Source organism: Eumetopias jubatus, unplaced genomic scaffold (assembly GCF_037043125.1).
Source record: "Eumetopias jubatus isolate StellerSeaLion01/CBP00866 unplaced genomic scaffold, mEumJub1_p1.0 scaffold_6, whole genome shotgun sequence".
NCBI classification, from domain to species: domain Eukaryota; kingdom Metazoa; phylum Chordata; class Mammalia; order Carnivora; family Otariidae; genus Eumetopias; species Eumetopias jubatus.
Window position 1 is genome coordinate 97,526,764 of NW_028274812.1, and position 22,186 is coordinate 97,548,949.

General features: G+C 41.1%; 1 protein-coding gene across 1 annotated transcript in view; it reads right to left on the reverse strand.

Annotated features, from left to right (window-relative positions):
- Window positions 1–22,186, reverse strand: part of LRRC1 (leucine rich repeat containing 1) — a 125,929-nt gene that overhangs the window by 35,226 nt on the left and 68,517 nt on the right. Inside the window, exons 3-4 of the mRNA XM_028097827.2 lie at window positions 11,894–11,972; window positions 8,366–8,455 (exon numbers count right to left, since the gene is read on the reverse strand). Of these exons, the coding sequence (XP_027953628.2) occupies window positions 8,366–8,455; window positions 11,894–11,972 (169 nt within the window). The remainder of the gene's footprint in view (window positions 1–8,365; window positions 8,456–11,893; window positions 11,973–22,186) is intronic.

Here is a 22,186-nt window from a genome sequence, read left to right on the forward strand (position 1 = left end):
CTTATGGTGGCTTTGCTCTAGAAACTTCCAAAAATCTTTATTTTTATTTTTGAAACAAACATTTTATAGAAATTCCTCGTCCTCAAAAAAAGAGCAGTAAGATTTATTCCTCTCAGGCAGCATTCACTAATACAATATAGGTAAGCAGCCTGGTCCTAGGCCTTATTAGTTAAGACCCACTCAAATTAAGGTCATCATTCCCAAGGGTGGCACACCCAAAATTGGCCCTACATGCTCTATTTCAACCTGCCAGGGAACCCAGGACCTATCCAGTTGCTCTACTTCTATTAGCAAATTGCATAATTAAATGTTTACTGATAATAACCATTTTGTTACTGACAGCTACATTCTGGGCACTGTAGAATGCTATTTTTTGAGGAGCAAATTCAAACAGAGATATTTGGATATATTTAGACTAACTTACTCTTTGTTCTTTTTTGTGTTTTTTTTTTTTTTTTTTTTTTTGAGGGTATGTTTGTTTAAAGGTCAAGGACAGGGAATCTCATGCAAACAGATACATAAAGACAAATGCCCCCAGATGGAAACAGAGGCTTCCCGGATTCTCAAAATTCTCTACAAGTTCCCACTGGAGTCTTATGAGCTCTCAACCTCGCTGCCACTCCTCATGACCTGAAGGTCTTGGAGGCTCTGGCTATGTGTACCCGCCTTGTCACCAGGTTTGAGTAACTGAGGCAAAATGACCTCAGCACGTTACTCATAAGGCTACATTAGAGAGTATTTCCTGCAAGAATAAACTAGGTCGGGCTCCCAGGTACAGTCTCATCCTTCAGCAACACTAGGTTTCAAGTTGGCCTAAGGATCTATCACCACTACCTGATTCTAAAAAACGGTCATCACCCAAAAAGAAACTTCACGCCCTTAAGCTATTCCTTATCCTGGCCCTGCTACCCACAACCTTATCCTTCCCCAGGCACTGGCAACCACTGATCTAATTTCTGTCTCTATGCATTTGCCTATATTGGATATGTCGTTTGAATGGAATCATACACCACGTGGCCTTTTCTATCTGGCTTCTTTTACTTAACATGTTTTTAAGGTTCATCCTGTTGTAGCATGTATCGGTACCCCAATACTTTTTTGGCTAAGAATATACCACATTTTGGTTATCAGTTCATCACTGATGGAAATTTGAGCTGTTTCCACCTTTTGGCTATTATGAATAAAAGCAGCTATGAACATTCATGCACAAGTTTTTGTGTAGGCGTGTTTTAAATTCTCTTTGGTAGTAGAATTGCTGGGTTACATGGTAACTATGTTCAACTTTTTGAGGAAGGAGCTGCTCCCTCAAGTGAGAGGCATGCATCATTTTACACTCCCACCAGCAATGGTTGAGGGTTTCAGTCTCTACACATCTTCACCAACACTTGTTATCGTTATTTTTCTTTTTTATTAGAGTTAGTGGGTCTAAAGTGGTATCTCACTGTGGTTTTGATCTGCATTCATCTGATAACTAAAATGATGTTGAGCATCTTTTTATGTGATTATTGGCCATTTGTATATCTTCTCTGGACAAATCTCTTTGTCCATTTTTATTTTTTTTTAATTGGGTTATTTATCTTTCACTGTTGAGTTGTAAGAGTTCTCTATATATTCTGGATCCAAGACTCTTATCAGATACAGATACATAATTTGCAAATATTTTCTCCCACCTGTACGTTTTCTTTTCACTTTCTTGAGAGTGGACTTTGATGCACAAAAGTTTTTAATTGTGATGAAGTCCAAATTTATCCATTTTTTTCTTTGTTGTGTGGTCTTTCAGTGTCACATCTAAGAAACCACTGCCTAATCCAATGTCACGAAGATTTACCTGTTTTCTTATAAGAGTCTTAGCTCTTACGTTTAGGTCTCTGCTCCATTTAGAATTAAGTTTTGTATGTGGTATGAAGTTAGGGTGGGACTTCATTCTTTCGCATATGGATGGTCAGTTGTCCCAAGAGCATCTGTTGAAAAAAACTATCCTTCCTCACTGAACTGTTTTGGCACTCCCGTCAAAATGAGTTAACTATAAATGCAAAGGTTTATTTCTGAATTCCCAATTCTATTCCAGTGAACTCTGTCTACCTTTATGCCAGTACGATACACGTTGATCATGGAACCTTGCTAGTTAAGTTTTGAAATCTGGAAGTGTGAATCCTCCAATTTTGCACGTCTTCTTTAAGACTGCTTTGGCTATTCTGGGTCTTTTATATCTCCATCTGAATTTGGAGATCAACGTGTCAATTCCTGCAAAACAAAAAAAAGCCAGCTAGAATTCTGATAGGGACTGAGTTGAATCAAGAGATTTGGGGAGTATTGCCATCACAACCATATTAAGTCTTCTAATTCATAAACACGGGATGCCTTTCCATTTATTTAGGTCATTTTTACCTTCTTTCAACAATGTTTTATACTTTGCAGTATACGTGTCTTACATTTCTTCTGTTAAATTTACTCCTAAGTATTTCATTCTTTTTGGTGCTTTATAAAGGGAACTGTTTTCTTAATTGCATTTCTGGTTTGTTCAGTGGGCATATGTGAAACATCGATATTACTCAGCCAGTGTTCTTAAAGCCTACCCAAGACTGGGAACTCTACAAAGACCCTAAGCAATGATTCCCTCCTCGGCTGCTGCCCTCCCATGCTAACTGGCAATTCAGTGATATGTAAAGTCATTTACGTAATTTTACCCCAGCATTTTCTAAAAGGGATATAAAGAGGTCTTTATAAAGTGCAAACATGTGAAAAAATTTAATGAAATAGAAAATGCAGCTTCTTCATGGAAGAAACTAAGTTCGAATCCCATCTCTTCCATCCACCAGCAACACAAACCTGGGCGGACTACTTATCCCCACGTCACAGACAAAGCTAATGAAACCCAGGGTCGTTAACACCAACCTGAGTAGGCATGCTGTACCGACACCATGTATGTGCCTGACAGAGCACCCAACCCCTTGCAAATATCAGCAACTCCTTGGTCTCCTTCATCACATGGATATTAATACAGCTGTGCTCACTGATCATCAAAATTAGCTATGAGCTTTCTGGTAACAAAAGCACAAAAGGAAATGCAATAAATGTCAGAACTGATATTAAAAGGAAGAAGCTTGGGGCACCTGGGTGCCTCAGTCGGTTAAGCGTCTGACTCTTGATTTCGGCTCAGGTCATGATCTTGGGGTCCTGAGATCAGCTCAGAGTCTGCTTGAGATTCTCTCTCTCTCTCTCTCTCTCTCTCTCTCTCCCTCTGCCCCTCCCCCTGCTCTTGCTTGCTCTAAATAAATAAATAAATAAATAATAAATAAATAAAATCTTAAAAGGAAGCAGCTTACCAGTTCTTCTGGTGAAATTTTTTTCTCTAAAAATACATAGTACAATCTCTCCCTAATGACTCCTTTTAGCAGGGAAATTAAGCGGTATTAATGGACAATAATTATTCTTCATTAGAAGGTTTTAGAGCAATGGAAATCTTTTTTTTTTTTCCTTTCATAGTTGTTTCTTTAATCAACTATATAGCATTAAGCCAGAAAAGTGACTGCAGAGGAACAGGCCAATGTGGTCCTCACAAAGCTTTAAGAACCTAACTGGGATGCCTCTAAATGTCAGGTTGGAAGCTAGCAGAGTGAAGGCGGTAACTCTGTGTGCCTGGTCCCAGGTACTCATTCCGTATGTTGGAGAAACACCAGGGTCGGTCCAGACACAAAGAGAGTTTAACAACCAAAGACTCCCCCACTTTCAGGGTACAGCGTGAGCCAGGTGCAAACGCTTGAACACAGAACCACTAAACTGTGTACAGATAAAGGACTAACGCGCTCGTTGTGTGGGCAGTAAAGCCTCGGTCAGGGAACCTGTGCACTGAGGATCTACATCACCTCTTCCCGTCATTGGAGAAGGCTGGACAAAAGAGGTAGAATTTCAGTCACTTAGTGAGGACAACCTTCGGCCAGTTGGTAAAGACAGGAAACAGGGAAACAATTTTAAAGCTCACTTTTTTTGAAAGGCTCTGAAGCTTTGTGCTGGGGTTGAGCAGAGCACGCTGGGTCTACATCACGGTAAAGGCTCCACGGTGCAGCAGACAAGTAATACCGGGCATCTGCCACAGTGGGCTCCACACTTACCTTGAAAATTATTCACTACAGACTTTTTTAGAGTAAATATGAAATGCAACATCAATGCAGAAAAAAATTAAAAAGCTAAGAATAGAGCTGTGCCAGCACAAACAGGGATCAGCAGAGACCACCCACCAAAGCACTGTTTCTCACTCTTCAGGGTGCCCGAGAGAGACTTCAGTGCAACCCCTAGGGACCTGAAAAAGCAGAACTGAAGGACCACCATCCAGCTTAACTGACTCCCAAACATTCTCTTCTAGAATGGTGGTCCTCACACACTGAAGTATACACATGTACTCTTAAAGTTTTTTAAGTAGAAAAAAATAAAGCATTTAAAAATATTTTATTAAAAATAAAAAAAATCTTCTGGGCTCTCAACAGTGAGAGCACTGTATTATGTAGCAAATCTTTTGTTTTACGTTTAGGGACAAAACAATTGGTTCTAAATTGTTTTAATACTTGGTGTAATGGCTATACTAGGTGAAAAAATTCTTCACAAGTTATACTGATTCAAGAAGAACCATATTCTCAGCCTCATTTATTAAATTGTCATATTAATTTTTTTAAAAATTTCTTCTGCTTATGGTAAGGTCTTCGTTGAAATTCTGCTGATAAATCGCCATCTTCCCTGACATCAATCACTTGTTTATGAAGACTAATCAGAAGTTGCTGTGTTTTTGTATTTTTAACAAGAGTCTTAAAAACAAAATCTATTGAAGGCAAGTTAGTTTCTCACTCTTTCTAAACATCACCTTTACTTTGAAGGACAAGGTAATGTGCTGACATGCCATCACAGAAAAGGGTCAGCAAATCTGGGACATTCTTACTTTTTAATAAAAGGAAAATGTGTGACTTTTCATGAGGTAACCAGTGTACTCCAACATGGTTCAAAAGATTTTCATGATTATTCCTCATCTCATTGCAAAGTATTAAAAGGATTCTACTATTTGAGAGACTTGCTTTATTAAAGTAACCACACTGATGGTACCTGGCTATGAAGTGCAGGACATGAACTGCAGCGCTTTGCAGCCCCTTGAACGTACGACAACCTGTGTGATGCTGGTTTCCTCCCACACACCAGTGGCTGAGGCTCTGCATTCCCCAGTATTCCTAACAGGGCACTCAAGGATTCAGGGGGGCAACAATTTCGGCTATTGCGCACCGAGGCACCCAGGGAAGCGGCAGCCAACTCACAGGAGCACCACAGAATACTTTACACTTGAGAGAGACACACATGGCAAGACTCAACAGCTGTTAGACACCACGTGAACCACAAGCTCTGATCGTTCAGTTTCCGCACTAGACAGCAGGATGTTCCTTCAAGGACATCGTATCTTTGCAAAGCTGGGTTTTCAGTGACAAAAGGCAAGAACCAGGTGAAAAATCAATGTGGAATGGGAAAAGAGGTGGCAGTGAGAGAGGCTGGGCAGTGCCCAGCAGGGACCCATATCTTACAGCAAATATTTGGCAATGTTTAAAAATGAAATAGGAATATTTATTCTTTCCACTTAAAGGTATTACTTTTTCAAACAGCTACTAGGTTGTCAGGACAAAAAGACTTAAGTTGGTGACACTTACTTATTTAATAATGGAGCAAGTTAGGTATTGCCAGGGGCACTAAGAAAATGCTCCTTGGCCCCCGAGGGCCGTGGGAGCCGACGGTGCTGCAGGGGGAGTGTGTGAGGAGTAGTGGGAAACACGGGGTGGGGACCAGGAGAGCCGTGCTCCAGCCCCAACTTCGCCGTCAACCCCCAAACACACCTCCAGTTACCCAACCATCGGCAAACCAAACACACTGTGGGGCAGGCGCCCACTGGACGCCCCAGCTTCGAGGCACTGCAGCTGGCTTGCTCTAAAGGCTTCGCGCTCTCCTCCAGGCTGGACGCTCCTGCCCATCGTGAGGGGGCCTGTGTCCCTGACGAATCCATAACTTTCCCAGTTCATGCCAAGTACTGTGCTAGGTGCCGAAAAGAGAAACTGAGGTCCCGTTGTCAGTGATGCTCAAAAGGCAGACACTGAGGTGGCTGACTCATCTGACCAAATAAGCAGAGTTAATTTATGCAACAACTCCCATTTCAGAATCTACAAAGATAACAGTAGGTATGATCATTCAGATGGCCATTTCAGGTCCTTTTCAAATTTTTTTGGAATATCAGATGTTTGTGCCTTATTTACAAAACCATACTATCTCTGAGTAGTTGTTTGGTTACTAAATATTTTGGTTCAGTGCCCTCAAGAAACCATTTGGGAATCCTCTGGGAAACTGAAGAATTGTTTTTACGAGGAAAGTTCGTAAGTTTCAAATAATGACTTGCTTAAAAATGTAGTATACTTATGCACGTATGCGATTTCACCATTTCAACTGTTTCAAGGGCCTTTCCAGAATGGTCTAGGACACCAGAGATGCCCGATCTTCTCCAAGGACTCTGTTCTTTGTTTGTTTCTACTAGGTGAGAACTCTCTGTTACTTTAGCGTGCGCAAATCTTAAATCCAACAGGTAGAAACCATGGAGTCTCTTGCTTTGGTTAAAGAAAATAGTAACAACCAGGAACAGAAAACTCCCTATTTCCCATTTTCACAAACTGACCTAATAGGAAACAGTTGATTCACTTATCTGCCCCATATTCATATTTCCTGGGTGATGATTCACCACAGGGTACAAGTTCAAAGTGACAGTTTATTTTGGAAGCAATCAGTTACATAAGGCTATAATAGTAACATAAGATGATATAGTCTAAAATCAAAACAAAACAGTACCCTTATTATTGACAGAATATGCAGATACACAAGAAATCCTGAACATTGACAAAAGCAGTTACAGATACTAACAGAAAAGATGGAATAAAGGACATGTAATTTATTCTAAAATGACTATTAAGTAACATTTTCCATTAAAACAATACAGTGGGGAGTGACAGGGGCACTTTTGTCTAATAACAATATATTTCCTCTCAAAGCATTCAGGCTTTTTAAAAAAGATATGAATTGGGGGATAGAAGGGGTCAACACGTAGGCAGTGGTAGGCTGAGAAAAAAATGGGAAGGAGGGTATCAAGGCAATTAGATTCCAGAGATTCCCGAGGAGGAAGGGGAGTCAGTTTAGGTATTTAAATGGCTATTACATTCATTAGAAATACATGAATCTTGCCACGGCAAAAGTGGTAAGTCATGAAATCCACAGTAAAACATTATTGTTTCCCTGCAACAGATCCCATAAACTCAGGGTGTACTGGGGGCTTCCCGTCTCCTTCCCCTCCTGAGACATTAAGGACACAAATCTGCATCAGCAAGTCTACTGACAAAAATGTTTAAACAGCTTGCATCTCAGAAAAGCATGAATGTGCCGGCAGAAACAGGGGTCAGCCGGTTGTCTTCCGCCTGCACAGGAGTGGGGGGGAGGGGCCAAAGTTGTCTCTGAAAAACAGGCTACTTCCACAGACCTCTGGAAAGAGACCCTTTGCAGAACGGACATCTGTCAGATACACTGCAGTTCTCAAAAACAAAGTTTCTGATTTGTCTTAGAACTCGGGCAGGACAGGTGAGCACAAGGGAAATCTTTTATGACACTGGGGAACACTGGTCCACTAGCTTTGGCCAGCCAGGTTGGGCTTTTAGTTTAAGTGGTAAAGCATGAGTCACAGCCTGACTTAACCCACTGTATGTCCTGGAGGTACGGAAAAGATCTGCTGAGATAATTAATTCATTGAGGGGATGAGTAAGAGAACATTTTTATTTCTTGCCATGGCAGTTCTCCCCGACCTCTAAGCCAGGAACATGGAAATGTGCCCATCCCACCCCATCCGTCTCTCCAAACACACCATTCCCACCCACTATTCTCAGGTCTGTGTGGACAAACACTGGTGGACACAGTTGTTGTTCAGGGGTACCTACTCCAAGTTTTCAATAAAATCGCCGAGAGTGGTAATTCCTAACAGTATTTATTGACAACCGCCTATATGACCAGCGCTACTTTGTTTGCTTAAGTTAACTACTTTGGAATCCCAGTTTGAAGAGCACGTCCAAACAAATTAGGTTTTTCACTAGTAACAAGCACCATTATCCTGTTTAACCCTTTAAATTTAGGGGCAACTGAAAGCAAAAACACTGGAGTCCGGCTATGATCTTTCTTGAGGGTGAGGTTCGAGATCGGGTTAAAGGCTTTCTGAGTAGAAAAATAAGAGCTGTAAAAGAAAAGGAGGCTGAAGTTGATGCTATAAACACCCTCTCGCCCTGATATACACAAACCTCACATAAAAACTTACTTGCCAATATTTTCAGGCAGGGACTGCAGTGAGATATCATTTACGGAAAGACACGTCAAATTCTGTAATTCAGGAAAGCTTTCCGGCAATCTGCAACAGCAATGACAACAAAGTGTTGTTAATTGAAAAAGAAAAGTGCATGTATGGTGTATACAGGACATAAATGTGATGAATTTCTCCCATATGCTAACTGAAATAACCTCCTAAAAATCACAGTATAAAAGGCATGTTTGCCTTGTCTTCCTAGACAGAAGACATCAATAAGGAAAAAAACCAAGGCTTGGTTTACCTAGAAGTACAGGGGCATGATAAATGCTTGGTGGGGTGATCCAGAAATAATTACAGAGGAAAAGATAACGCAAGCTCTCAGAATAAAGGGGGAAAAAAAATGCTGTGGCACTGCCCAGTGCCTCAAGAAAGAAACAGATAAACAGCTGCTGCAGCTGAAAGTGCCTATGAGGGAGAACGTTTTATTGATTAGCAGAAAATAAAGAGAAAGTTTAGCCCAGAAGATTATAACAAAACACAGGACAGCAGCTTAATAATCTTTTTTCCTCTAGATTATAATACCCAGGGCAAAGCTATGGATTACTCAGAATTGATCAATTGACAGCAATTGCTGCTTTCTTAATATTTTTCTTTTAACTCGATTTAAGATGCCAGTCACTTGAGATAATTCTATGTTTTACTATGTTCCACACAAAAGGAAATTTTTTTATACTTCCCTTAAACTCTACTGAAGAGTGAGGTTTCAAAATAAAAGTATTCAAAAACTTACAAAGAAAGTTCACTTTCAGTATTTCTATGGTTACCTCCAATTACGGAGGAAAAAGAAAACTAAAGTTAAAAAGATCTCATTGCATCTAAAATGCCAAAGGTCCTTATACGTAAATCCGCTGATACAACAGAACACATGACTCATTTTTTTGCGGGGGGAGGCACGGGGAGGGAGGACTTCTTAGTGATAGTCTCTATACATTAGAATCTTTCATTTTTTTCCTCTTTCTAGGTTCCTTTTTTAAAAAGCAAATTCTAGGTTACTGTTTGACATAAAATATAGGTAATTCCAAACTTCAAAAGTAAATCCAGGCCCTGCAAGATGAGAGTTCTAGGATTTTATTATGACTGAGATACATTCTCAGGAATGGTTTCGACAAAGTTGAAACCTCTTCCATAGCATAACAGAGGTTAAGATGGTTTATTTATACTTAAAAAGATGCAACTTTATCTGCTGCCTGAATTTCTACCGAAAGCACATATCATTTCATAATTTTAAAACTAGCTAAAATGATCTTAAATATAAGGAAAATGTATTTTGAAATGGCTGATTTCCTTTTTTACTGGCTGTCAGCATTAAGAGCCAAACTGGTCTGTGTGGGAAGGAAGCACAGACTTTGGGCTAGGGGAAGGGAATTCTAGTCCAAGCTGCCGCTCAGAGGCTGCATCATCTCAGAAGGCCATTTAATCTCTCAGCCTCGTTTCTTCAGCCATAATATATGTAGGTCCAACTCAATAATTTTTCAGGTCCTTTCACCTTACAGATAAGTTGTCGCAATTCTCAAAGGACTGCACCTGCCAAATCCAAAAGGCTTTACTTTAAGAAACCTCCCATATGTCAGGCCAGGATAAAAACTGAGTAAAGCCTCCTACAATGTGGGTGTGTTCTGGTCCAGGGAGTTTTGAGATAATGCTGAAGTCATGTGTCAGCAGGCATTAGAAAAGGAAAACTAAAGAGGTAGAAAAGGGGATTAAGCAATTGAATGGCTAAAAAAAAAAAAAAAAGAAAAAAGGAAAAAAAAAACCTCCAGGGCAGCATAATGAGTATTTCCCAGCTGCCTAACCCTACAAGCTGCCTTAAGGATAAATAGCTTAGTTCAGTTCCACAAATACTTAACGGAGTGTTTACTCCATTCCAGAAATTAAGAGAGAGCTGGAGATAAAATGATAAACAATAGAGGAATATAAATTAACTTTCTCAGTTTAAGTGGGGAGTCTTGGTCAAAGCGATAATTTAAATGTAAATTTCAAGTGTTAATGAAAAAAGTACGCAGAGAACACTTCAGAAGCGCAGCAGAGGGGACTCTGGGGAGTAAGTAAAGGCTTCCCAAAGAAATGTCATGCTGAATATACACCTTACAGGGGTGCAGAGAGACCAGAGAGTGGAACAAATGACCTATGAGCACATTATAACAGCTGAGCACGAAGTCTGACACAGGCAACCGAGGGCAATGAACGTGGAAAGACAGGCCAAGTTCAGATCCAAGGCAGGGGAGGCTGCATAGCACCTGGAGGAGCAGGGACTTTACCTCATAGGAACAGGGAGGTACAGAAAGGTTTGAAGAAGAGGGACAATTGTATGGATGATGGTTAAGAAAGAAGACAAGACTTGAGGGCAGCGATGAGTTAGAGCTTACTAGATTTACTATTTTTCATAAAAATAGAGGTTATTAGTAACATAGTCACTGAAATTCAAAAGAGGAAAATCAAAAATATTTTTAAAACATATTTACTTCTTAAAAATAGCAGATATGGGGAAAACAACACTAAATAGACATTCCCTGGCACTCCATACCCAGAAAGACCCAAGCAATCGGTGATATGTATCTCAAATTTTAACCTCATCTCAATTTTCCTATATACTTAAAAAAAAAAAAAAAAAAGAACAGAAGGGAAGAGGGAAGGGTACCTTTCTTCTGAGGTTGCTTACAGAGTCTAGAAATCATAGATATGGACCCACCTGGCCTAGAGATACCTCTAGAACTTTTCCCGGGGACCACTTCTGCATTGCCAGGTGCGCAACAATTCGGGTAACCTGGCAACACAGGTACCTGGAAGCCAGTGATCAGTGGCCTCATGACTCAGTCAGGAGCCAGGAGGGCTCACAACAGTGCCACCCAGCTACGTCCAGGCAGTGTGCTGTGTCATACTAGAAGGAGCAAGCCCGGAATCAGTAGTAAAACAGTGACAGGTGGCTCTATGTGGAGGAAGAATCCCAAAGAAATCCTCACAGTTATTGCTAAAGTAAGGAAATAGTGGTGTGGGCAGAGTTTTTGTTTGTTTGTTTGTTTTAAAGGGTGCGCTGGAGGACAGTTATAGACAGTTTCATTACTGGAGTGGAAAAAAACATCCCTTATTAGGACTTCTCCTTGGATAACTAGAGGGTAAGTTCTCTGGGAGTTTAGAACTCAGTCTTATCCCACAAGACAAGATAATCAATAGGGGATTTATGAACTACTTCAATGCTTCACATGGCTTCAGAAATGTAGTCCTCATTCCTGTTTTATATACTCCACAGTGCCTCCCTTCATCCGCTACCAATATTCTTTCAATGTTCCATCAACAGCACAAGTGCGCCTTTCACTGCATAGTGTGATTTATAAATAAGTATCTGTGAAGGTCAGTCATCCTTGATAAAGACAGCCATCCATCTAGGTACCCCCACAAGGTGTGACGAGGTTGTGTTCGTGGCTTGGTTCTCAAGAATGATATCCTCAGTACTATAGACAGCAAAGCAAGCAGAAAGGTTACCTAGTCAGTGGGTTTCCGCTGAAGTCAGCTATCTGTAGTGCTTTACAGAATGAGATGCTTTCTGGAATTTCAGGAATATCTGTAGAAGCAAAGAAAACATCTATCATGTACCACCATTGTTAATACTTTTCACCATCCTCAAGATGGACCACAGTCACAAGAGACTATCTAGTAAGTACTACCTCTATTCAAATATATATATTATATTTGCTTTCCTAATAGAAGATACATTCTTAGTAGAAGCACATTAAAGAAAAAAATATTAAAAAGCCAACACACATGGATGGACCTTGAAGGCATTATGCCAAGTGAAATAAGTCAGAAAAAGACAAATACCGTAGGAACTTACTTACATGTGGAATCTTAAAACAAACCCAAAAACAACACATGGGAAGAGATCAGACTTGTGGTTACCAGAGGGGGGAAAATTGGATGAAGGTGGTCAATGGTACCAACTTTCAGTTATAGGACAGATAAGTACTAGGGATATAATATGTACATGATGACTACAGCTAACACTGCTCTACAGGATATTTGAATATTGGTAGAGGAGTAAATCCTATGGGTTCTCATCACAAAGAGAAAATTTCTTTTCCTTTCTTTCTTTTCTTTTTATTGTATCTATATGAAATGAGGGATGTTAGCTGAGTCTGTTGTGGTAATCATTTCATGATATATGTAAATCAAACCATCATACTCTACACCTTCAGCTTATATAGTGATGAATGTCAATTATTTCTCAAGAAAAAGTGGGGGAAAAAAAAAACCCCACCACCACCAACTCCCATCACCCTATCAAAAGTCACTGATGGTATTCTGTCATAATTCCCATTAAGCTACTTTTCCTTACATTTTCACATAGTTGTATCAGTACACAGTATTCTAGAGTATGCATTTTAAAATTATGGGCTTTCTTCTTCTGGGTATAAATATAACAATTTGGAAAATACACAAAAGTCCAAAGAAGAAAATAAAAACCACCAACATTTCCATCGGCTAGAGATGATGATCTACCCTGATGTAATTTTTTCATTGCCATCATACACATGCACACAGTGTATATAAATAGATTATATTTCAAAATACTAGATTCATGCCGATTTGGGTTTTTTTCACTGTACATTATTTTACAAACTTTTCCCCATCTTTATTTGTCTAAACAGTTTGCCATTTTTAGTGGCAGAAAACCCACTGCATATATTTTCATACTTCATTTAATCAATCCCTCGTTGTTAGACATTTAGGTTGTTTCCAAGTTCCTGATGTTATAATTATATTTATATCCATTTCTGATTATTTCCTTAGGCTAAGCTCCTAGAATTGTAATTACTGTGTCGAAGGCATTAACAACTCTACAGTCTTCGGTAAATACTATTAAATTGCCTTACAGGAAGGCAAGTTATACCTAGTTATGCTTCCATCAGCCTGAACAAGGTGCCTAATTCAACACCTCTCCTCCTTCTTTCTTTCTCTCACTTTAAAAACTGCCAATGTTAGGCACCTGGGTGGCTCAGTCAGTTAAGCGTCTGACTCTTGATTTCAGCTTAGGTCATGATCTCAAAGTGGTGAGATCGAGCCCCACTTCGTGCTCCACACTGGGCATGCAGGCTGCTTCAGATTCTCTCTCTACCTCTCTCCGCCCCTCTCCCTACCCTGCTCTCTCTCTCTTAAAACAAACAAACAAACAAATAAGCAAAAAACCCTGCTAATATTGGTAAAAATAGTCTGGCAACATTTTGTTTTATATTCCTTTTATTACGAATGAGGCTGAATATTTTTCCCTATGTTTATGGGTCACTAAATATTGTGATTTTGAAATGACCAAAATTGTTAAATTCCTTTTTCTCTTGGTACAAAACGTGGGGTTACAGCTTTTAGGGCTTTAAAGATATATTTCATAGCATTTAATTTCAAGGATACATTTATTTTGGACATATTAACATTAAGAAGGCCTAAAATAGAAAAGGTTCTCCTGGTCCCATGCTGTTTCTTCTACTAGTTCTACAAATGCAAGCCGAGCCAAAACATACCTAATATTTCTCAGGTGGGGGTGGCAGGAAGAAGGGAGAAATAAGGGGGAAAATGGACGCCCTGGTCCAGCAACTGCAAAGTAATCAGAAGCTACATAAACGCTTTCAGTTCAAACTTAAAAGCCAAAAGCATTTAAATTTATGGTACCGCTCTTGTTACGCTATTTTCTGCCCTGCACAGTCATACAAGGTAGTAAAGAACAAGCATTATGACCCTCGTTTCATAAATATCATAGCTATGCACACAGGCACACATATTCGAGCCCGGGATGGATTTTTAAAACACACAAACGTTTGTGGACCCTGAGGTACAAATACACTGGGAGGCCCTCTTAGATGTTATCACCTTACTTCATCTCAACATAAATTATTTTAACTTCCACTGTACAAAGGTGGACAGTAGGCCCCAGAGAGATGAAATGGCTTCCTCATCATTACAGGCCTATTCCAATGAGTGCTTGAGCTTTCCATGCTGAGATCATGGCACCGCCGCGCTTATGAATGAATGAACACACATAAATCCATCACAGAACAAGCACGGCTCTCCAGGCAAGCGAGGCCGTGACATGCGTGGCCTACTTTGGTCTGAAAGGTGCTGGTTGGCCTGTGCACTCCACGACAGTCCCTCTTCTGCCACTACTTCAGGACTTGGTGAGCAGTCTTTGTAAGACTGAGGAACGAGGTGCACATGTCACACCGGTTACCTCACAAGTGCTAAAGAAGATCAAGCCGGACACAGAAGTACACAGCAACTTGTTGCTCTATCCAAGACCGAAAAAAAACAAAAAAAGGCAAGGAAACAGAGAGGGAGGAAAGGTATGTCCATTAGGTGCCCCTCTTAAATATTCTCCAGAGCACTAGAAACATCACTGAGCTTGGGAAGATGGGCCTGTCAAGGGAACACATGAAAAGCGGCTGTGAGAAACTCTGGTCAGGGCTGGTCTGGAATCTACAGATCTGAGAGTAACAAAAGCAAATGCCAGAGAACGGCATAGCTGGCCTCGGTCCACAAAGAGCTGACAGAGAGGTCTGCTTCATACGAAGGCATTCCCTCCTTAGGATAACCTGCTTATACACACAGGAGAAGTAGCAGATCAGCAAACAGAACACAGGCCTCCTGACTCCCAAGACCATTTCCTTCTACCATATGCACATTATGAACTTGAAGAAAAAGAATGTATCTGCTTGTACAAACAGAAGCTTTAGACAGGGCAGCAATGGTGTGGTTTGAAGAGTCCTGAGTACTCGTTTGCTTTAGGTTGCTACAAATATTGGAATAAAAAACCAAGGAAGAAAAACATCTACTCATCCTTAAATACCCAGCTAAAATGTCATATCCTCAGGGACACCTTTCATGGGTCCCCACCTTTCATGGATTCCCCCCACTCTCAGTTTCCTCAGGCTTCGCCTTTGTGGGATCTGTGGCAGTTTTAATAATCTTGTTTGCAGTCAATGTCCCTTATTAAATTCTGTGTTCATTGCAAAGAAAGACTTTGTGGGTCTTGCCTGTTGCTGTTTCCCTAAAGCTGACCCAGTAGTGAGCTTAAGCAGTACACAGGTGTCAAATGAATGAGAAGCTAACATTACTAAGCCCCTATAAGAACAGTTGCTCTCTCATTTGGGTCATGAAATATCCCCATAAGGTTAGTATTATCTCCATTTTACTGGTAAGAAAACTGCTTCGTCCCAGATCTCTCACAAGAGGGAGTATAAAGCTTGTGGGTTATTCCCAGCTGAAATCCCCTTTGATCGTTAAATGTTTTACTCAGGACAAACAGGAGGTTTGAGAGTAAAAATATGAAAAAATATATATAAATGCCACCTTCTCAGTGAAACCTAGGCTGACCACCAACCTCATTAAAAAACTAATTTGAATCCTTTCCCCCATGCCAATTCTTACAATTTCCAAATCCTTCTCATATTCTCCATCTTTTTCTGTCCACTCCTATTATCAACTTAGTTCAGACCTCAATCATCTAGATGACTAGAATATCCTCTTAAATGGTCTCTCCCTGTATCCAATTTGTCCTCCATCAAATCCAAAGAGCCACAAGAGCAATCTGCACCAGTTTTCTGCGTTTCTAGTTTTATGCCCAAGGGCAAACTATTTAACCTACCTGTGCCTTAATTTCCTTATCTGTAAAATGGGTCATCAACAGATTTTTTTTTTTTTAATTAATGCCAGCACATCATACCTTCAGTGCTACACAAGATCAGAGAAAAGAGAAAATTAGACAAAGGACACTTAACACTTTGAACCAAATAAGTAAGAGCAGAGGAGAAACCCAGGCATGAATGGGATACTGAATGCAGCGAGGAGAGGGTAAGCCCTGGGAAAAGATGGTACAGTATGAACTTCAGGATATCAATACGGGAGTACGTGGCGAGAAGGCTGAAGCGATCTCTTGATAACAGATTACCAAACACCAGGTTGAGCTATTTACAATTACTTTGCTAGACAAGGAGTTTCCTCTTCTATAAAAAGGGGATTAATCACCTCCGGCATAGGGCTGTCCCAAGGATAAAAGAAGAGTAGCATGAATAAAAGCCCATGGCACTCTGTCTGACCTCATTCGTTAATATTTGAGGGAGATCAGTAGAGAGGACCACTGGTTTCCATTCAAGGCCAAATAATCTGAGGAAGAAGAGTAGCATCATTAATAGAGATGAGAGGATTTAGAGGGCTTTTGCCATTGTTGTAACTATCTGAGAAGCAGTAGCAATTAACTTCTGAAGAAACATCTATTTACATAAAAATATCAGAAATAATGAGATTTTTATCTACTCATTAAGGAATGTACCCCAAAACTTCTACTTGCCAACATCCACCTTAGTTCAAGCTTCCATATAAGGTGAAACAAACAAAAAATTTTAATATTTTTCATTAATTCAAACTAGCTTTGTCTCATCAATGACTAATAATAATAGCATAAAATTTGATATCTACAAAATGTCTGCGAATGATTATAAAAGTAAGTGATCTTTTCCCTACAACTTTCTTAAGATAACCTTTAATTTGGACCCACTCTAAGCCATCATTATTTCGGAATCAGAATTGCCTCAAATTAGTGAGATGTAATTGTAGTTAAAAAGTAGTGAATCAGTAATTTACCAATATGACCATTACTACCGCCTGTATACAGGAAATGGATAATTACCCCTAAACTCTATCAGTGCAAAATATCTTCACCACCACCAGGCAGACAACAATTCTGGCATCATTAGCCCCAGGGCTTCCAAGACAGACTACAGCTTTCACCACAGATATTATCGGTTAAATAGTGATTTAAAAAGACATCCCCTGCCCTTCCTGGCACTCATATTCTTTTCTGGACATCCATTTGTAACACGTCAAGCTGAGATTCTAGCTTCCCCACTTCCCTGCCCCCGCAAATACAGAGGCTTAGTCCACATTCTTTGGCGGGGAATGAGGGCTCTCTTCCCACATGTCCAGAATCCTCATGGTAAACTACACCCTTTCCTGAAAAGCTATCGCCATTTTGGGACCCCTCTTGTGATGGAGATAGACTGGACTGACGGACGTCTCAGGTTCCCTCTTAGCATGTGTGAGTTTACAAACATCCAGGGCATTTCCTTTCATGGAGGACTGTGCATAGCCAGCCTGTTTCGACGGTTGCACAAGTTCATTGCACAAGTTCTTGCACAAGTTCTTTCTGGATAAATCAGTTACTTACTGGCATTTCTTGTTCTATATAAATAGAATCTCTTTTCCTCCTGGGCTCAAGACCCATCTGAGGTCAGTAAGTGAGAATACTAGGTTCTCTCCACGGAGAGCACCATAAAACACGATGCAAAACAAAAGTCTTAGGTATTTTGGTGGCTATTTTCTAGGATTATCTAATTCACGTTGAAAGCATTTAGACATAGGAAGTTGAAGAAGACAAGGAATGCTTGAAGAAATCAAATGATGAACCCCCCCCATTAATTTGGTTTTTTTGTAAAATCACAAAGAATAACATTTTAAACTTCTGGGCCTATTACGTGGCAAGTGGGTAAGCTGAAATTTTATCTTTGAAAGTGGGGCAAGAGCTCTGTAAGCAATCATCTACACTTACTGCCTCAGCACGACTAGCTCCACAGCAAGGCGGCTGTGTTAGCTTCGTTAGTACAAGGTGCTAGCAAGGTCAGGGACCTGGATTCGGTCCAAGTGTGGGGCAGCCTCTTTCCCCAGTTCCAGCCGTGCTACACTCTGAGGACCCTTTGTGAAACTTGACTGAAAAAACAGCCATGGCTGTGGAGCCTATACTGAGCACTTAAAAAAGTGTCATGCATGAATCTCCGCACTTGGCACAAATTAACTCCCGTTAGCCTTCATGATAACTAGGAAGGCTCCTGGGTCGCCTCCATTCTCTGGATGAGGAACAGAGGCACGGCAGGGGTACGGGCCTGGCCAGTAAGCAGGAGGGCCAGGCTTTGAACTTAGGCTTTCTCCCCACAGAGTCTGTGCTCCTCACCATAAACCTGTCTTGCCTCTAGAAAGAATGTGTGAGGTCAAGAGAAACTGCAAAACCCAACCCCATGGCCCCAAGTGTAGCAGAGCCTCTGAATCTTCAGTGCGCCATCCCATCTGACAGCTTAGGACAGCCTCAAACTTTTTGCTTCCCGAATTCTTCTGATTAAACAAAACCAAATACTCCATTTTCAAGATAGCGTAATAAAAAATATCGAAGCAACAAAGAAGCAGCTTTAAATTTAATCCTATGGTATGGCTAATCTTGAACAACTTTTGGTTATGACGCAGTATTGAAACTAAGTATAGTATCTGATTAAGAACATAATAGTAAAGTGTTTCCTCGTTATTTCTTGCTTAATGCAGCTCCCACCAGGCAAGAGAAAGAATTTAACCAGCACCACTCACAAAGAGGCAATACAGTGTCACAAAATTTCTATTAAACCTTCCTTGAATCCCCTCAGATAGATTGGGCCTCCCACAGTGCCCAATACTTCTCTCTGTAAGTACTCTGCTCAATGAAGGCGATTAGCGATAAACTTTACTCAGTACCTTGCTTCCCCCTAGATGTGTCCTCCACTAACTAGCTCAGGGATCAGATCTACAATGTCTGCAGGGGCTCCCCAGCCTTTACCACAGTGTAGGTCTTTAACAGACGGGTGTTCAACAATACTTCCTTACTCACCGCACTGGGCCTGGATCAGAAGAGAGATCCCAGGGCCAGCACCCTCACTTAACATAGGTAAGCGTCCACTGCTCTGAGCCTCGGGTCCCTCACAAAAGGGGTGTTCAGATTATCTGCTTCATCCACCAACCAGGGCTACTGAGAGGTAAAATGGGGTAATATACAGGATAACTTGGTAAAGTAAGGAAATGGAAAGGACTAAAAGAGGGGAGAAAAAGGCAATTCTCCTCAAGTGGCACTGACTGGTTTTGAGTGTGGGTCGCTTTTTATATCAACTTGTGGAGTCTGTGGCATGTGTTCTCTTGCCTTCCTCTCATTCCCAACATAACACTTAGACTAGGGGGGAAAATGTCATCAAAAAACTTCTGTCAAAAGACAAAAAACTGAGTGTTTAAGTAAGTCTTGGTTATTAGTATTCAGTCTTTTTTTTTTTAATTTCTTTTTTTAAAAGGTTTTATTTATTTGAGAGCGAGAGAGAGAGAGCAAGCACAAGTGGGGGGTAGAAGCAGAGGGAGAGGCAGACTCCCCGCTGAGCAGGGAGCCCGACACGGGACTCGATCCCAGGACCCTGAGATCATGACCTGAGCTGAAGGTAGACGCTTAATCGACTAAGCCACCCAGGCGCCCACTGTTAGTATCCAGTCTTAGACAAAGAATGATGTAACTGCATGAACTGTCAAGAATTTGAAGACAGTACCTCAATACGACATCACTGATGTTAAACCACGTCAGAGACGAAGAAAAAATAATGCAGCATCAACAAATGGAACCATCACAAAGAAAGCCACCCTTGAACTGCCCTGCAAAGAAATAGGGGACAGAGGTAACCCTAACGGGAATGCAACAATTCACAAGCATGCACGTGGACATCAGAGACGGCTAGCCTTGCCTAAACTCTGCACCGACATTCAATAATCCACTTCAAGACTTGTTCAAGACGAACAACTGCCCATCAGAGTTTAATTACATTTGTATTTCTAGTCTACAAAGGGAAAATGTGTAAGACATGACCTACAGGTATTAACTGAATTTAAATAAATTTTTTTTAAAAAAAAGAAAATGAGGGCCATGGCTCACCCTGGTCAGTGCTGAGCAGACACGCCCAGCTGGCTGCCATGGTGGTGCATGGACATATGCACACATGCACATATACACACATACACGAAGCCCTCCTTTCAACCTTATAGACACTTTACATTTTCTAGCACAATACTGCTACTTCCGATGAAGATCTGAAATTGTATTTGACAGCCTGGTACTCAGAGGAGCCTCTTTTGAAATTAGTCACCTAACAGCTATTGTCACTGCCATCTTAGCCACAAGTGGAAAGTCAGGCACTCAGAGAAAAAGCTGGGGACAGGCTCAAGATCAGGTAAATTGACAGTTACGGCTCTGAAAAAGAACAACTCCTCCCCTCCAATTCCTGCTGTTCCACATGATTGTCTCCAAATAAGAAGAGCCGCCATCCTTAGGGCCTATAATATACCAGGTCCTGCAAAGGGCATTTTGCATGCATCATCTCTAATCCTGACAACAAATCCTCAGACAGTAGTCCCATTAACAGATGAAGAAGCAGGCTTCCAAACATTAACTAGATTGTCCAAGATCGCTCTGCTGGCTTGTAGGAAGAGCAGAGCTTTGAAATTCTAGTCCATCTGCCTCAGGGCTGAGGAAGCCCCAGAAGTAGCAGTTGAGGATATGGACAGTCAGATCCCATCAGCTCCAAACATGTGGGAATAAGAGATGCCTGGGGAAATGAATATGGAGAGAAAGAGGAAGTAGAAACACAAGACTGCAATTCTGAGCTACCACTTGGCAGGCATTTCACACCCAAGTGGGGGTAGGTGCACAGTCTGAAAAGAAAGCATACAAGTGTGAACCTCCCGTTATGGGCAGGGGGCACCCAACAGGCAGACAGAAGAGAACTGTGGGGGCAGAGCTAAGAAGTCAGGGAGCACAGAGTGTCACCAAGAGGGGTGGTCCAAGTGACAACCAACAGGTAAGGAAGAGATAGACTTGGCTATTAGGAATTTGCTGTCACCTTCAAGAGGATACACACATGGTGGTTTGAGGGGAAATGAAAGCACAAAGTGAGAAGCCAGTGTTCTCCACTGGCTTCTGCGGAAAAAGAGAAGAGAAGGGGAGTGTAAAAGCAGTAGGGGCCAAATTCTAGTGAGAGACACAGTATTCCCAATTGGCAGACAAGGCAATTGGGGAGAAGGTGACAAGGTTTTCTGATCATGAAGCCAAATTTATGTATTTAAAAGGACTGTTGTCCCCTGTTTCATCAGAGATTATGTCTTGCCTGGAGGGTTGAAACCTCTTTGTCTTTTACTAAAATGACACTCATAGTTTTCCTTATCAAAATAAAGAGTTAGCAATCCTGTGTCACAATCCCATTAAAAAAAAATTATAACGCTCCATTAAAAATCTACAAGACTGAGAACCTGGGGAAGTATGCCTTCAAAAAGCCTGGGGGAGAGAAAAGGGGTTTGTAGCTTGAGGGAGATACCAAGGTCAAGGGAGAAGTTTGTGTTAATGCGATCTCGGGTTCGATTTTTGTTGTAGTTTGGAAAATTTGTGGAGTGAGCAGGGAGGCAACAGATGTGGAGAAAGCTGTGGGTTCCCATCTTTGCCCAGAAGGCAACAAGGAGGGCAGCGCAGGGAGGTCGGGGAGGCCTGGAGAGTGTGGACTTCAGAGCCAGGGCTATGAGGAAGGGACGGGAGAGGAGCCTGGGAGAAGGAAGGCCCATAAATGGAGAGTCGACTCAATGGATGAGAGCCACTTATCCATAGCAGAAGCAACTGACAAAACCCCATGGTCCATGGTCTTAAGAAGGAAACAAGTAGGCATAGTATGAAACATTCTCAGCAAAAAAATGAACCATGCATGTAGCAGGCAATGCTGCATTAGGGCAAGAAGGAAAATGGGAGGGTCATACTGAATTTAGGGTCCTTATTATATCTAAAAACCATCGATCGAGACCTGGCCAAACACAGAATTCAAACACTACAAGTTATAAACATCTAGTGATGAACAGAACAAGCATGTAGAAAGGGATGCTGACAAGCTGTAGTAAAATACTGAATGATGTGACTTTGGGCAC